Source organism: Lytechinus pictus, chromosome 19 (genome assembly GCF_037042905.1).
Source record: "Lytechinus pictus isolate F3 Inbred chromosome 19, Lp3.0, whole genome shotgun sequence".
Taxonomy (NCBI): Eukaryota; Metazoa; Echinodermata; class Echinoidea; order Temnopleuroida; family Toxopneustidae; genus Lytechinus; species Lytechinus pictus.
In genome coordinates, this window is record NC_087263.1 from 952049 (window position 1) to 970772 (window position 18724).

An 18724-nucleotide genomic window follows, 5' to 3' on the forward strand; every position below is an offset into this window, starting at 1 on the left:
AATTCAGCCAGCTCTATGTTTGGCCTCCTCCACGCCTTCGGCTAGTGCATTTGTAATTAGGGGTGTAAACAAAACAAAATTGCATACAGATTGATGAGTTAAGTATACAGAATAATTGATGAGCTAAGGTCGTACATTATATCTTATTATTCATATAAACAAGGACTTTTAAACGTTATAATTCATGATTGTGATACAAAACTCAATTCATACTTAAAAGAAATTTCATTTAAATTTCAAAAGCACCCCTATACTATGAGCTGTGCAAACCTTTAGTGACGTTTTAGCTGTTTTACGCAAGCGCATTAGCGCCACGTGAGGATCTACGGGAGCGATCTCAATACCGGCAAAAAAGAAGGAAACAAAATAACACTTACACGACTGAATTTACACGAAAATAAAGTAAGTACATATTGCATAACAGTACCATTATCTTTAATAAGGTAGTAACATGTTAAAATTGAATTTATACGTATTGAATGGTTAGATTGTAGAAAAAAAGGCTTGTGCATGTATGGAGTTTGACTTGCGTCATGCCGGTTGTATTGTGAGTGTGTGTGTACCGGTATTGTTGTTATGTCATCGACCGGCCACGGCGCCCGGCTAGCCGCTAAGCTAAAGGCTAAAGCCCCGCTGCCTCTGGGAGACCGATGACGATGTTCAAGCTCCGACGCGACGCCGCGTTTTAATACGTGTGCGACGATGATGAAAAGAAAATGAGAATCTAAATAGAATGTAATAGAATGTAATGCAAACGAGAAAGTGAACGTGAGGGATGAGAGAGCCACCCAAGGGTTCATTACATGCCGTCGCGCACAGAAAATTCAAGCCATAGCTATACTACTACTTTACTACTAGTGGCATAGAAATTGTGTGTTGTGGACCCAAGAACGAAGAAGTGAGATCCCAGCACGCGCGACCCACTAGTTAGAAATCCACTGCCAAACGCGGTTCGTGGTGCGAGGTTAGTATACTAATACTAACCTCGCAATACGTGTGAGTGGAGAGAGCATTGACTATTCATCATCATCATCGTTGTACGGAAGAAGTAGGTAAAAATAAGGTAGTCCTGTAGGCTGTACTCCTGTACTGTAGGTAGTCTATTGTCATTGAATAATTATCATTGTCGTCATGAATTACAATTTATTTTAACTAAATTTGAGAAAGAAAGTGTGGGCATTATTTATTAATAATATTTAATTATGGGGGAAATGGAAGTCATCAACTTACAAAGTATGCTGTAGCCTGGCTGTAGCTCTACATTGGCGAAGTTCGTGCAGGCTCCACTCCACTTCACTACCGCTATATTACGCTCCACCTACTCGAACTTCGGGACGGTGAACCATTTCGGATTTACCGAGTGACAAAGGTGGGATGAAATGATGGTTTATTGTAAAAATTACAGAAAAAAATATAACGAGAAAGATAAATAGCTTTACTCTACACCCGTATTGTAATTTGTATGCAACGAACGTAGAGCTAGAGGGCAGCAACACACATCAGTGACAGTGTTGCTATTATATTAGGATCAGGAAGGTCCACTCGATACGCGCATACAATGTTTTGAAATCGGCCGTGAATAATACGTGTGAGGAATTTGATACTGGCCCAAAATCTAAAATTTTGAGGATAACCGGATAATGGACACGGAGTGAAATACGGGTGTAGAGTAAGATATTAAGCTATTTATCTTTCTCGTTATATTTTTTTCTGTAATTTTTACAATAAACCATCATTTCATCCCACCTTTGTCACTCGGTATATCCGAAATGGTTCACCGTCCCGAAGTTCGGGTAGGTGGAGCGTAGTGTAGCGGTAGTGAAGTGGAGTGGAGCCTGCACAAACTTCGCCCGAGGTAGTAGCTCTTAAATGTTAGACTTTGCTAGCATATTAAGGCTCTAGATCTATTCAAAAATCACAACCACAAGCAAGTCAACCCAGAAACAATGTAGCCTTTTGTCTTGACAAGCCTCACAAGGCCTCATGATTCGGCCATTTTCCTCGCCAAGACTGAAGACCTGAGAGTGACTAACTAAGTTGCATGACTAGCACTGTAGTCAACGTGATTATAATTCGACTGGTCTACGACTGAGTGAAGGAAAATGTGACGTTATAGATCTTGTCAGCTTGAGAGTCATAGATCAGTCAGAGACGAATCACAAGGAAAATCGTAAGGATTTTTACATGTCGAATCTAGCCTTGAGGACTCCATGATGATGTTTTTTAAATATTTTGACATATACTTCTTCATCATGGAGCCTTGACACTCTTCCCATAGACGCAGAAGCGAGACCTAGACACCCGGATGGATTTCCCTAGGAAATCCATAGTTAGAGGGTGAAATTGGTTTGTACGGGTGAATTTTATTTATATTTGAACCTTCAAACGACTATTAATGCATATGAAGGTTCCAAAAATTGGTTAATAAAAAAGTGAAAATTTGAAGGTTTCTTCCCAGACTGATCTCGTGTAGATCCCTTGATCCATTTGTCAACAAAGCAAATACAATAGGTCTGACCCTTGAACCGCTTCGTAATGACGTACATCCCATTAATAGCGATGTTACAAAATGCCGTTTTGAAGAACAATTTATAGATAGTATACAAATTATTATTTAACAAATACTAAAATTTAATGTGTGATTATAAATATTATTATTCTAATAATTATTATAATCACGTATTAAAGGTGTGTGGTGGCCATAACATTCAGATGGATTGCACACATGTAGTTTCTAATCTGAACCATTCAAGATTAAGTGTAAATAATATTGTAAAGAACCCACTTTCGTAATTGTATGTGCAAAGTCCAATACATGCACTGCGTTAAGTAATTGTGGTCTGCTTGCACAGACCCATTGTGGCCTTTTAAACATATACATTTTTAATAATATCAATTTTATAAACATTGAAAAAATAAGGCTCAGCTATACGCCTTGATTATTGAAAACAAACCCCTCTGACTTCTATGCAAATATTTAAAGGACAAGTCCACCCCAACAAAAAGTTAAATTGAGTAAAAGAGAAAAGTCCAACTACATGTAGCATAATGCTGAAAATTTCATCAAAATTGGGTGTAAAATAAGAAAGGTATGACGTTTCAAAGTTACGCTTAATTTCACAAAACAAGTCTATATGCAAATGAGGGAACTGATGACATTATCAACTCACTATTTCTTTTGTATTTCATTATATGAAATATGAAATATTATCCTCATTGAATGTGAAATTAAGTTTTATTCCCCCCTTAATATGTGGGACTTCCATTGTTATATTATTTTATGGTTCAGTTAAGTTGGTCTTTATTGTTAAATCTGTAAAAATTGAAGTATTGTATATAATTTAAACAATAAAATACAAACAAAATAAATATAGAGGGACATCATCGAGTCTCTCATTTGCATATCACTGAGTTGTGCATAACTGTTTTGTGAAGCAAAACTTTTAAATGTCATATGTTTCTTATTAAATATCAAATTTCGATGAAATTTTCAGCAATATGCATGTTTGATTTTTCTCTATTGATTCAAATCAACATTCCTCTGGGGTGGACTTGACCTTTAATAGATAAGTTTTGTGTATTGACCTTTGACTTGAGTAGGGCTTGAACCTCTGAATCAATCCAACCCATATAGGTTCATAGCTGTCACAAGGTCAAGTTCAAATAATACATGTATGTGTGTGCTCCCTTTTTAGCAGTGCATGGCTTAAAAAAAATAATTTGGATTATTAGTATGAGTCAAAATATATAATTTGCCAATTAGCGTTTTGTTGTTCTCATGTACATGTAATTTAGGAATGGCACCGCATACATGTAGTATGTACCGCACTGATATTTGATATCATTATTTTTATCACATTTCTCTCTTTCTCATCTTTTTCCATCTGAGTTGCTCAAAGTCAGACTTAAACAGAAACTGCAAAAATGTGTCCTGAAAAGGAGAAATTTTACCTCTATGGGTAAACTCACAATGACAAAGGTCTGTTATCTCAGACTAGTCATGGTGTAGTATTGTGAATGACATCATTGAGCTTTGTGTGTCTGTGTTTGATGCCATGGGCAGTGTAGAAATGTAGGTCACATTTAAAGGGTCATAAGATTAGCCTACATGTAGTTTCCTTCTCATATCCCTTGTATTTTTCATTGGTTATTTCTTATTTTCTCTTTGTTTATTTATTGACAAAATTAGTTTGTTTATTATAGTATTTCATTTTCGATATTGTTTATAACTTATTGATTATTCATTGATTCATTTACTTATTTATTGTTTTTATTATTTAATTATCGTTTATATTTTTATTAATTAGTTTAAATTAAAACACATAATCACAAACCAACATGCTTCGCTGTATGTCCAGATCACTCACCTACATTTCTTTTGTGATTGCACAGTCACCTAAGAACAGATTCTGTTTCAAGAGCGAAATACCAGTGGCTAGATTGAAGAGGTTTATCTAATAACGTTATCACGATACCTGAAGTTTATTTGACAGGAGATAAAATTATGGTTACTTTGTCTTAAGTTTATGTACTTAATAGTAATAGTTACTTCATTTGTGCATGGAGCCTACTCACCTGCTCACTGTCAAAAGAACAAGAATTTAGAGACAGAAAATTTCATGAAGGTCCCACATATAGAGGGGTCGGACGTACATACATGTATTTTATGGAATTGCCCATCTTCAACCCACCTAATGAATATTTATTGATGATGTGTACACATACATGATCATACATGTATAAAACTGTTTTGACAAAGTTTTGCATGATTGCTAAATTTTAAAGGGATGGTCCAGGCTAGAGATATTTATATCTCAATAAATGGAGTAAAATTCACAGAGCAAAATGCTAAAAATTTGATCAAAATCGGATAACAAATAACAAAGCTATTGAATTTTATAGATTAGCATTATTCCGGTAAAACAGTTCTACATACATGTAGGTATGTCTTTATGAATATTCATTAGGTGGGCTGATGATGTCATATCCCCACTTGTTTTGTATTTTATTATATGAAATTAGGTTTATTCAAGATTTTTTCTACCAAGAACTAAAACAATTTGATGGACAACTGATTATATGTAAGTGCATTAGTTATTTATTTCATGAAATAACATTAAAAAAAAGGAAGGTGGGGATGTGACATCATCAGCCCACCTAATGAACATTTAATGACGATGTACATATCTGTTTTCACAATTTATTGATAAACTTTAAATTCAATAACTTTGTTATTTGTTATCAGATTTTGATGAAATTTTCAGCATTTTTCTCTGTGAATTTTACTCTATTTATTTAGATAAATATTTTCAGCCCTGACCATCCCTTTAAGATTCAATAACTTGCGTACAAATTTGTTATCAGATTTTGATGTGAATTTTACTCCATTTATAGATATAATTATTTTCAGCCTGGAGCTCCCCTTTAAAATGACACCTTTTTATAGTGAGTGTGAGGAAATTTGAAAATTACATACATGTACATACTGCTGTTCCCCATAATAATTACACTGCGACTGTAGTCACTATACATTATGTAGATTGCTCACTTCTTCCTGCCTGTCATACTAATAGCCAATTTGTGAAATTTTTTCTCGGAATTCCAACCCTGAAGTTACTTTATGAAGGGAAGGCCAGATCTATATATATATATTTATAATGTTCGTACCGGATCTACAAGTACATATGTGATTCCATACTCCCTCGTAAAGATAGAGACATTTCCTATTTCTAACACTTATACAGGTACAGATACATGTAGACAAAATTATTACTGGTAGAATATGTGAAAAGTGATGGGCAAAAGTTACGCACAGTTATTAGGGTTGAATAAAGTGAGGATAAAAATATTTTGAAATCGCTGGCTGTCAAATTCTTAATACCTACATGTACATACCAGCATTATGAAGTGAAAGCAATCATTGATGGCTTTTAATCAAGTGGATGGGTACATTCATTTCATAATCCTCGGTGGTACCCTGGCCTGAAGCATCCCTTAATGCCTGTTTGAACGGACCCTTCCATCCAGCTGTGTAATTTCAACTTTGAATAATAAAGAAATATTTTTGTGCATTGAACATTTTCTTTTCTGTGGTTTGTGACTAAGGGAGTCTAATGAACGTGGAATATGCATAGATGCAGTAACATTTTCTTTGCAATTTTTGTGATTTTTTGTCCTTTAAATGAAAGCTGATATTTCCGGTGGATCCACTGCTGGAAAGTGAAATTAGAGATATTCTGCTCGTCTTTCGCCAGAGTTGGATTTGATATCATAGGGTTTAACTTTAGTCTCGTGCTATCTGGATTCTATTACCGGACTTTCAGCGTTACAATGTTACATGGATTATCTCCCGTCAATTCACACAGAATCCAACATGATTTCTAAAGGTGCTCTCTCTTGGCGAGTTTTCAAAGTTCAACTTCTTAAAAGTTAAGCAAAGCTATACTCTGAAACTCTCACTGAATCCAATAGAATTCTAAAGGTGCTTTTTAGGCCCTTGCGAGTTTTCAAATTTGGAGTTCGTAGGAACACCTATTAAGGTTTTGGAGCTTGAACTCTGATATTGCATTGATGCACTCTACATTTACTTCTGATGTTCTGTTGTATTCTGATTCAACAAAATTATTGGAAAAAGGGTATTTTCTAAGCATTTGCAAGTTATCACATTTGGATTTCACATTAGCATGTGAGATTTGGGAGGAACTCTCTGGTATTGAATTTGAGGAGTGATGATCCAGCGTATTCTGATTCAACAAAAGAAGTATTGGAAAAAGAAGTTTGATAGCTGAAGTTGCATTTCAACCGATCAGATCTCTTGCATACATGTACCTAGCTATTCATAGTGGTTCTTTGTTCAAGCTGCCAAGCTGATCTTGCAGAAATTCAGCTGATCATACAATTTTTTTGCCTAAATTTTGAACTTGTTAAAAGAGGACTGCAACGGAGTGATATTTCACAATGGATAAAAGTAAGTATTAAAGTAATACTGTTAGTTTACCCTGATAAAAATTGCTTTTTTTAATCACTTTATTTAGGGATAAAAGTAAGTATTAAAGTAATACTGTTAGTTTACCGTGATAAAAATTGTTTTTTTTAATCACTTTATTTAGGGTCTACAAAGTAATTGTTTAAACCTTAGAAAAAATATTATTTTGAAAACAGTTTACAGGGAATGAATGAAGACATTTTTTTTGTGATGGCAAACAGATATTACAATACTATGATATGAAATATTCACTTCATTGCAATAATGTACATGAAGGCAATTGTCTCTACTATTACATGTATAAATGGTGGTCATTACTATTACTTGCAAGAAAAGAGTTAAACATAGGAAGAAGGGAAATCTATTTTTAGAACTTTTTTCAGGAAAGTATAAGTATTTTCTAGTCAGGAATCCTGACTGCATAATGACTGTCACACTTGTATCACAAGATTATTCCCTCATTTGTTTTCCTATCATGTTTTTCTGAGACAAAATTACCTTTGATAGTAATATTTTTTTTTTGCTTTTTAATATGAAAAGTAAAGACAATTTTAGACTACGGTAAAAGAAAAAAAAAGAAAGAATAAAAAGATGGAACTATAAAAAGTTGACAGGGGCAAAGTAAAGTAGTATACTGTACATATTTCATGAATGATTCCTCAATTTGTGGTACTGGTGCATGCCCAATTAAAGAGTGACATAATAAATGTAATGTACTGTAGGAATGTATTTCATTGCACATGGCATTAGTTTGACAGCTTAAAGCTTCAACAGTTTTTAGGTTTGGTTTCTTCTGGAAAAAAATAAAGATACAGTAGATTGATTTTGTTTTCATTTTTTGACAAGCAACAACATCAAAAACTGAGGCAAAACAAGGAAATTAAGCAGCGATAATACTAAAACTAAATTAATGACAAACCAATCCCCTCCAAGAGATGCTGATCCCTCAAAATAATCTAAATCAAAGCAGGATGGGCATTTATCCGAAAAGTGGGGGGGGGGGGGGGTAGCCCAATGTGGGTGGGGGAGAGGGGGGGGGGGGCATGGCAGTATGTAACCCCCATCTATCTGTGCTTGATTAGAAGAAGTATCATGATCCTCTTTGCTTTATGCATTGTAGGCCTATACATGTAGGTTTATGATGCCATTATCAGCGAGCTACCATTCACGCAAAGATCTTGTTTACCAAAACATGAACAATACAGACTATGGGGTAGATGTACATTGTTTAGGAAACAGATCAATACATCCTTTTGTTCATGTTGGTCTAGATAGATATCTGCTTGTATGTTCATAGGCAAGACCATGGACCTACATGTAGGACTGTAATGCCCAAGGATTTGTTTAGCATTGATCTTGAATGCCATACATGTAACCTTGAATGTCCCATTGACTGGTATCATAATGATCCTTTAATTGGCTTTGGAAAAAAATTGTGCTTTTTTAAAGCAAAAATTCAAAATTTGTGCCCTAGATAGAAAAATTGCCTTGCCCCCAAATATTTCCAAGTAAACTGCATTTCACGTACATGTGTAGATCTACATGTATTTAGCCCTCGAGGTGTAGTCCTGCTTGAATACTGTATGGGGGGGGGGACAAAATTTATTGCCTTTTACTTGTAAATTTATATACTCTGTATTAGGAATTGTCATTTTGTCGGTGTGCATTATTGCACATACACATATGTATTGCTATTCAGCTTAATTTTTTTTAAAAAGAAGTGTCAAATTATTTTATGTTAAATTTGGCATCTGCTGCAGAATTTTGAAGTTTAGACGTGAACAGTATTATCCTGCATGGCTCTGCAAGAACTAGCTTAGCAGCCATTGATGATTGATCACATTTAATAATGCAATCAAACATGAAAATCTGTTCTATAATCAATCAGCAAGCTTTTTGTTTCAGTACCGTCATCGACTTTACAAATGGAACAGAATGTAGTATTCTCTGCCAGCACATAACACGTTTAATGACTTTGTGTTGTCATTGAGGATGTCTGGGTATAATATACTGTATTGCCCTCTCCATGGCATTGCATTGCAGGGGGTCATAAATATTGAAACAAGTCACATGACCAACATACCAGCTGGGAGGGATATATACATGTACATGTAGGTTAGTCTAATCTCTATACCTCTTCATGTACAACGTGCACTTGTCTGAAATTCTGCAGGCACAAATCTATGTTTTTTTAATTGCAATTCAAAGTCTGAATTTAGAGACTACATCTAGATTTGATACAGATGGGTTAAAAGGTGAAATTTTTATTAAAGTCTACATTTCTAAAGACTACCGGGTAACTGAATATCATTAACAGGGAGAGATTGATGAACCTGAGCTAGTGCAGAATCAAATTTCTCTCTACTTTTCTTTTTCCCATTTTTTTGTACGTACAGTGTAAACTTTTATCATTTTTTAAGCTATTGGAAACATTGCTAATTATGCCTACATGACAGGATATTACTTTTGAGAAGTAAGAAATTAAAGTTTGCTAATAAAATGATTCATCCTATTAAACTATGCTCTATTTGTTGGTGAAAACTTGAAGATTAGAACTCAGTTCTTTGTGTTAAAGGGATGTTTCCCTTTTCAAAGTTAAGCGCATCCTGTTCTTTGTTGAGGACCCCCTGTAAAGACGATATCCTCTTTAGAAATTAAGGGCTGTTGTACTGTTTTCAGTAACTCATGATTGTTTGGTCCGCACCAGGCCCACGCTCAATATAGTCCGCACCACAAGCATTCAGTAACTATATAGCATAGCCGTACTACTTTTTTGATCACCCATTAAAAAACTCTGGCACGCGAGCCTGGCGCTGGTCTGGTGCTGATAAAAGCAGTGTGAAAATATCTCGGGCCTGAAATAGCCTGCGCCGTTCATAAACTAATTTAATTTCACGACCTTTTTATAGCTTGAGACTGGTCCAGATCAGCTAGTTACTGAAAGCGGTATACATTGTACTGTACATGTATTAAAGTACATGTAGTCTGCAGGGCAGTGCAGTCACAGCCCGGGGGGGGGGGGGGGGGGGCACTCAGTATATAATGCATAGTGGGTATGTGCCGCGGAGGGGACCCCCATTTTTACACTCAAATTTCCGTTCCAAGGCATAGCATTTTTGTCTTATTGAGAAAAAGAACAAAGAAAGCCGCTCCAAGGCATAGCATTTCCTTCTTATCGAGAAAAAAAGAAGAAAGAAATCCGCTCCAAAGCTTCGCATATTTTTCGTTACGCCGTTCCGGTCGCATTGATCTGCTACAATTTTGGTGAAAAGCGGCCGTAGAGCGCTTTTCGACCATCGCCTAAGCGCGAGTGCACCCGGCGGAGGCTGCGCTAGCTGCATCATGCACGATTGCCCGTTCCATAGGGATGCATACGCACTCACAGAGATACGGAGATCCGTTCCGAGGACCCCCGTTTTCACAAACATTTGTGTTTCCGAAGCCCGTTCCGAGGACCCTCCTTTTTACAATAAGCCCGCTCCAAGGCCCCCGTTTTTTGCCTCGCCCGCGGCACACCCCTACCACTTTTTTGGTCGAGTGCCCCCCCCGGGAGTCACAGAGCTGATTGAAACTTTTTAGTGAGTTGGGAGAAAATTATACATGTACATGTAGGTCAAATTTGTTACTATTTCATTGACATGGATGTACACAAGTTCCAATCAAGCCTGTAGGCTGCATATTCAGACCTCTTACCCCAAACAAAAAGGTATGTTATATGCAAACCCAAGCCAATAAGCACCAAATCATACATTGTAAAGTACAAATTCTTGTTTGGCTTTTATATGGTGTAGAGCCGGTATTCGGTAGAAAATTTGAAGTATTTTACTTTAATAGCATTTTATTTGGCTATGAAAAATTTCTATTCAGATCACATCAAGCTATTAAAATTTAAGCAAAATATTTACTAATATATTTACCATTGTGATGCCATAAATGCCAAATAACATCCAATGTACATTTATGTATCTTCCGTGCGCAGTGTATGTATATGTATAACTGCATGTTTGTAAACTGCACGCAACAGAGATTTAAAGGGGAATCCAGCCTTGGCCATAAAATGTTGTGTTGGGAAGGAGAAAAATAAATTAAACAGAATGGCAAAAGTTTGAAAGAAATCGAACAAGCAATAAGAAAGTTATAGCTGCTTTAAAATTGAGATCACTAATAGTATGTAGATTTCAAATTGGCAACTGGGTAAGTAAATTATGACAAGGGACAAGGACAACTTTCCCATAGGCCATGTACTTTATAATCAGGGATTTGTGGTTTTCTCTTAATTACCCATTCCCCTGGGGCAGTAAACTAAATATAATCCAGGTAGTATATTGTTTTATGTCCTCATGAAAGAAAAATACAATTTGAAATAAAACTTTTGGGAAAAACAACATTTTAGCCATAATATGTATTGGAGTACATGGAAGAGTAGTCCTTGCCTTACATCACTATGACATCCCATATGCGGCCAATTTGAAGTCTCCATGGGTATAGTGATTACCAATATTTACAACTTTTAAAAATTTATAACTTTCTGGTTGTTTGTCCAATATTGTTCAAACTTTCACCTATCAACTTAATATCTGAATTTTCTTTTTCTTATAAAAACAAGTTTTTATTTGGGTTGGATTCCCCTTTAAGAAAAATGCCTACCCCAAAAATACAATTGAATACCAGAGATGGTTAAGTTTTTCAGCAAAATACTAAGTAAAAATTATGGCTTAATAATTAAGTATCAAATTGAATACCGACCCTGGCGTATAGCATTGATATTACCAAAAAGACTATTAAAATAATTCCCTACATAGTATTAGGCTTTTATATGGCATTAATAATCGTAAATGAAACTGGAATCCATAAACTCGAGTGAGGCACGTTCCATATCTTTATATGTAGTATTTGCTGAAAAGATTGTGTGATAAAGATACTTGTAATCTTGTTTGTTTGGGATCTGATATGACATGATTGATGTTCCAGAAACCTTGTTTAATTAAAGGTCAAGTCCACCCCAGAAAAAAATGTTGATTTGAATAAATTGAGAAAAATCAAACTAGCATAAAGCTCAAAATTTCATCAAAATCTGATGTAAAATTAGAAAGTTATGACATTTGAAAGTTTAGCTAATTTTTCACAAAATATGCACAACTCAGTGACATGCAAATGAGACAGACGATGATGTCCATCACTCACTATTTCTTTTGTTTTCTATTGTTTGAAATATACAATATTTCAATTTTTACAGATTGGACAATAAGGACCAACTTGACTGAACCATATAGTATCAAACAATGCTAATTCCGCATGTTTAGAGAGGAATTAATCGTTGTTTCACTTGGCAATGAGGAGAAAATTAGAATATTTCATATTTCATGTGATAAAATACAAAAGAAATAGTGAGTGGATGATGTCATCAGTTCCTCATTTGCATACAGACCAGGATGTGCATATAGAATAGATCTAGATATTGTGAAATTAAGTGAAATTTAAAAATGTCATAGCTCTCTTATTTTACAATTACATCCGATTTTGATGAAATTTTCTGTGTTATGCTTGTTGGATTTTTCTCTGTTTATTATAATCAATTTTTTTGTTGGGGTGGACTTTCCCTTTAAGATAGGCTATTAATAGTACTCAACAGGGGCCAGTGTATGGACCTTGATCTGTCTATAAGAATGTTTTTTTTTTGTTTTTCTACTCCGAGCTTCTTTTTGTAGATTTCATTCCTAATAGCAGGTATAAAGGCCCCATCATGGCTGAAAATGTTCTGTTTTCTGTGTCGCAGAAAACTTAGTACTGATATTCTATTTAATGATTTTTTTCTTTAAACAAAATTTCTTTATAGATTTTATTCCCAAGTTAGTTAACGGGTATCAGAGCCCCATCATGGCCGAAGCGCACGCTGCTGTCGGGTTTCAGTTCACTGTCACGCCTGAGGGAATCGATCTTAACGTCAATCATGAAGTACTCAAAGCTATCTTTGATAGCGGCAAACGATCATGGGCTGACAAGTTCAGGAGATTCCAGGTGAGTTTAGAATAATAATGATAATCATCATCATCATTATCATCATCATCATTATCATCATCATCATTACCATCATCATCCTTATCATTACCATCATCCTCGTCATCACCATCATCATCATCGGCATCTTCATTTTTGCCATCACCATCATCGCCATCCTTGTCGTCATCATCATTATCAACGTTATAGTCATCACCTGCATAATCATCATCATCATCATTATCACCACCACCACTGCCATCATTATCATCATCATTGGCATCATCGTAATCATCGGCATCATCGTCATCATCACCATCGTCATCCTCGTCATCACAATCATTATCATCGTCATAGTCAACATCATCCTCATCATCATCATTATCATCATCATCATTATTATCATCACTACCATCATCATCATCACCGTCATCATCACCATCATCACCATCATTATCACCATCATCATCATCACTACCATCATCACTACCATCATCACTACCATCTTCATTTCCATCATCATCATTATCATCATCATCAGCATCATCATTTACCATTTATCATCAACATGATGATGATGTTGAAGATGATAATGTTGATAGTGATAAAGATGATAATGAGGATGATGATGATGATGACGGCAATGATGATGATCATCATCATAATTCAGTCTTTTGATTTTTTAAAAGTTGTTTTTCTTATGTTAAAAAGCAAGCAGCACCCCTACTTGTACATCTGTACCTGGCATGTACATATATATTTTAAATGGTGTTATACATGTATAATGGTTTATGTTTATTCCATAGAATCATATGGTGACAACGACCTATCCAGCGAGTCCTGCTAGTTGGTTAGCCGTCTTGGTAGCGATCATCGCCTGTCTTGTAGCCAAAATGGACCCATCACTTGGTATAATCGATTTCATCAAAGACCATTTACTTCCGCTGTAAGTTTTCAGCTCGTTTTTTCCATTTACACTATTACAATTAAAAATTTATGAGTTTTTATAGTCGAAGGGAATTTCATTTTTGTTGTTTTGTGAGGGTTCTGTTGCCATATATGGCTGAGGAAGCTATTAATATGATAACAGGCTTGGAAAACCAGCAAAATGTTTATTTTTCCCAAGGTTTATGAAACATAAATTATTTCAAAAGGATAATTATTTACCAATGTAATAAATTGATTTGGTTTATATTCTTTACACAAAGATATAAGGATAACTCTTCAACTGCTCTATAAAACAAAATGACATACTTGTAGGGGAATCCAAAATCATGGGTAGAGTGAGAATTGAAAATGAGAGTGAATCCGGCAATTATTAAAAGCTAAAGTAAATAATCCAAGTTGTTTTTTAGAGGTTAATTTTTACAAATTTTAATTTGATGAGGATGAGTTGATTCACAGAGATTTATTGGTTTTAAGTCGCGTCATGCAGTCATATGTTTGATCCTCAAACTTTTACAAAGCTAATGGAGACTTTGCATCTCTGACTATATTGTCTTGTGTATTGTTTGTTTACAGGAGTCTGTTGGGTGTCATGGCAACCCGCTCCATCTCCGTAATCATCTATGTAACACTCCTTTGGCTCTTCATAATCTACATGCTACGTTACATACTCAAGCTACTTCTCTCCTATAGAGGTTTCATGTATGAGGCGCATGGGAAAATTTCTTGGCAAACTAAGTTATGGCTGGTAGGTACAATGTTACAGAAGATGTTGATCATCGTGGTAGTATAGAATCGGTAAAGGAAATAATCAGTTGTCTCACGATGCGGCAAATGGTTGGTAGGTACGATTTGTTGAGTAACCCTTTAGAATAATAAAGTGGGATGCCATCATTTTTTACACTTTATTTTTGGCAATTCAACATTTTGATAACCACACTCTGGAAGCGCATGATGAAACACCTCAGTTTTCATTGGGACACCTTATAGAATACTGAAGTGGAATGACATCATCTTTTGCATTTTATTTTTGCATTTTGGAAGCCATATATCACTATCATTAAAGCTAAAAACCTCAATTTGTTTGAGACGCACTATAGAATACTGGATTGTGATGTCATTACTGTTAAAATTTTATGTTTCCATATTTGCATTTTCATATGAACCATATATTTCTGTAGCGCATGATAAAATCCCTCACACACGATAAATTTGACATTCATGATTTGATGGCTCAGGGTATAGATGTTTCTTGGGAAAGTAATTTACCATGACATCTACAGTTTTTGTCTGTCAGCATTTTCATAACCTGGATTACTTTGGAATCTATTAGGTCTACTTGTCATCCTGTAGAAGGACATTAACTATTAGAAAGCTTGAACATACTGTACAAGCTGTTATTTTCGCGTACAGAATTTTTCGCGAATCGCAGGGGTCCCGACATTTTCGCGTCGGAAGATGTACAAAACATTTCCACAGCATTCCTAAGAAGCAAAACTAGTGGAAATTACGTACAAATTCATACTCTTCAAAGTCCTCATGCTGATGTGTCTCTTGTACATAAATATGTCCCTGTAAAAACAGTTACAAACTGTGGAAAAAGGTGGCTTGAATTTCACCTTTTTTTACCTTTAGTTCTGAAAATTCATCATGCCACAATTTGATCTGTAATCTACAGGGTTTAGCAATCTTTGGAATTTGTGATTTGTTCGTTTCATTTTTCAAAAAGTTGGTAAAAGTGCAAAAATTTGGAATTTTGTGAACAGAATCTTCACCTCTAAAAGCTCTGGTCATGTGACTTATGAATATTAATGAGTATGCAAATAGCTGCCAATACGTGTGTATAGAGTCAATTAGATGAAAATAAAATCAAATTATTTCATGAAAAATACATTTTGATATTACAGGGAGTGTATGAATATTGATAAAATGATATTAGAAAATAGTTTAGGCTCTGATTTTGTTTGAGAAATTTAAAAAAGTGAAATTCTAGCTAACTTTTTGAATCACTAACTGTACTTTCTAATCCTTATTTTTTGTACATATACAGGTGCATATCTCCAATTTCTCACTACACAGGATGTTTTCTACAGTAAAGCTTTGCTGTTACGGGCATTGGCACTGACTAAGAAATGTGTCAATATTTTCGCGTGTTGTTAAATTCGCGGCCGATCGGCAATTCGCGAAAATAAAACCCCCGCGAAAATAACAGCTTCTACAGTACACAGAGGCATAATGAGCCAAACATTTTGAGGACGCTCGATCTGGTTTATCGTGTAAAAACTTTGACATCTTATAAAGAAAATCCATGTTTGTGATAGATTTTGACACAATATTTAGAAAATAATATCATGTTGTACCCTTATCACTTTCCTGTTCGTACCTTTTATTTTTTTTCTTGGTCGTGAAAAATTTGGGGGTTGGGGCAAAGACCCCAAGCCCCTCCATCTGTATGCCATTGAACATACATGTACTGAAGAGGCTCCCCTTGTTTACCCTATACTGTACCAGACCTGCCAACCAGTACATTTTTGGTGTATTTAGTACGTTTATGCAACGAAAATACGGCAGTACGTTTTTTCTTTAAAAAATATGTTTTTTTTTTTACAAAATCGTAATGTATTGAGAAAAATCATCTCCATATGTCTCTATTTCATAAAACTACAAAAATATGGATATTAGATCAATGTAATTTCAGGTAACTTGTTTTTTTTCAATCATTTTGTTAAAACCAGGGTGACATATACACATGTTTCAATGTTTTTTTTTTCATCTGCAAGAGCAGTGCACATTTTGGCTTGCATGCAGCTTGAGCACCGTGATGAGCGTGTGCACCACACATTTTATTATGAAATACACTTTTTTGGGTAAAAAGTTTTTTTTATCACAGAAAACAATTTTTCATTCCCAGAGGTTGGCAGGTCTGCTGTACAGTAAAAAATGCCTTTGACATCTTTAATAGCAAAATCAATTCTGTCTTGTGACTCACTCCTCCTGACCTACATGTATCTTATGAAAGCAGTTCCCAGGGGAGCTCATTTTAGAAGTCTGTCCTGAAAAAGACTTTTATTTGGTGACTGGGAAGGGGCATAATTGGGATAATTTCTGGTGGTAGGCCTTGAACTTTCTTGTGATATACATGGTGATATGCATGTACATGTATACCTGAGTTACTCACATAAAACTTAATACATAAGACACTACACTGGGAAGAATAGACACTCAAAAGAGTTGTATCATGTGTTTTAAACCAGATGAATAAATAAATAAATTGATTAATGAATAGATACATACATGTACATGAATAAATAAAAAATAAGTAATTAAGTAGATAAATAAGTAAATAAAAAATAAGTAAACAATTAAAGTGATTGGTTAACATTGGTTTCACTTTTAAAAAATCTGAGCTAGAAGGTCACACTTGTCACCTGTGTCTGTGATATGTTACAAAAATGAAGCCCAGAAAAAATTGCGTTCGAAAATAATTATTTAGTGCTTCAAAAATTGAAATATAAAGTGACCGAAAACACCATCTTAATTTCATCCCATACACTTATGTGTACTATTAAGGCGTCTATAAGACGCCTATTTACAAAATCGGGGTTTGCCTTGTAGTTTTAGCTTTTCATTCTCAATAATGGTTGTTTTCAGGGTTTATTAGTTCTAATACATGCACTTGTACATATGTTTCATCTTGGTTTGAGAATTTTTTAAATCGGCTGCTCACAAAGTTAAACAATACCTTTAAGTAGATTAATAAATCAATCAATAAATAAATAAATATATAAATGAATAAATATATAAGAAATAAGTATGAATAAATGATTAAGTAAATAAATAAAAAACATGTAAGTAGATAAATAAATAAATAGATAGATAAATCACTTGGAATGCTGGGAATGGGTGCCCAACAATGTTTGGTTGATATAAATTACAAAATTACAAAAATTATTACAAAATTAGAAAGTAATTTATCTTCTGGAAAATAAGATGTTGGATATTTCCCCTTGTGCCAACCCTGCCCCCCCCCTCCCTCATCCCAAATACACAGCACTGTGCTGATGTAGTCTGCATTCACAGACCCTTGGTTTTCGCATAATGCAGAGTCTGAAGTAGTGAGACTAGATCCACTGTACTGTGGCTGGCTTATTTCATACAGACAGAGCCTTTGGCGTCAAGATAGACCATGTGATTAGTTGACAAGTAGACAGTGGACGAATCAGCAATTTACCGTACCGGTGTGCTGATATGCAATAGTTTACCTACCCAATGCCAATGGAAACACTTCCCCATGTACGATATGGAGTATTTAAAAAAGAATTGTGTCCAGCTTTCCGCTTGTAGTTTGTCTTTGCCGTAACTGGCATTTGTAATCGTGAATCATAATAATATGCAACATCTAAAAGTATGTAGCACTTACTACAATGTTTCTAAGCACTGCATACTATGTCCCTGGCTTAGCACGGCTACACTGATCAGCTGCTTGAGCATTCAAGGAATCCCTTACTAACAAGTACTCATTTACTACACCTGGGTGAAGAGTGGCTTATCTAGATGATTGCCTTGCCAAAGGACGCGAGTGCTGCAGTGGAATTGAACTCCGAGCCAAGTGGTTCAAAGCCTGGAGACTTATCCATTGAGGGGCGATTCCAAATGTGTTGTACATGTATAGTCTCTTAGCTGAATGCTTGAGCAATTAAACTTTCTTTTTTTTGTCAATGATAAAGTTAGAATGGGTAGTAAATGTGAAAAACTGATAACCAACAAAAAATGCTTGAGTACGGGTGAATTAAATGT

General features: G+C 35.1%; 1 protein-coding gene across 5 annotated transcripts in view; it reads left to right on the forward strand.

Moving 5' to 3' along the window:
- The first annotated feature begins 289 nt into the window (after positions 1-289).
- Positions 290-18724, forward strand: part of LOC129283109 (carnitine O-palmitoyltransferase 1, liver isoform-like) — a 59267-nt gene continuing 40832 nt past the window's right edge. Inside the window, exons 1-4 of one of the 5 annotated variants that reach the window (XM_064113899.1) lie at positions 290-402; positions 12822-13003; positions 13789-13928; positions 14504-14675. In XM_064113899.1, the coding sequence (XP_063969969.1) occupies positions 12863-13003; positions 13789-13928; positions 14504-14675 (453 nt within the window). In that variant the 5' untranslated portion in view covers positions 290-402; positions 12822-12862. Of the gene's footprint in view, positions 403-5820; positions 6968-12821; positions 13004-13788; positions 13929-14503; positions 14676-18724 lie in introns of those variants that run through there. The other 4 variants (XM_064113898.1, XM_064113897.1, XM_064113895.1 and 1 more) reach the window with 4 other exon arrangements.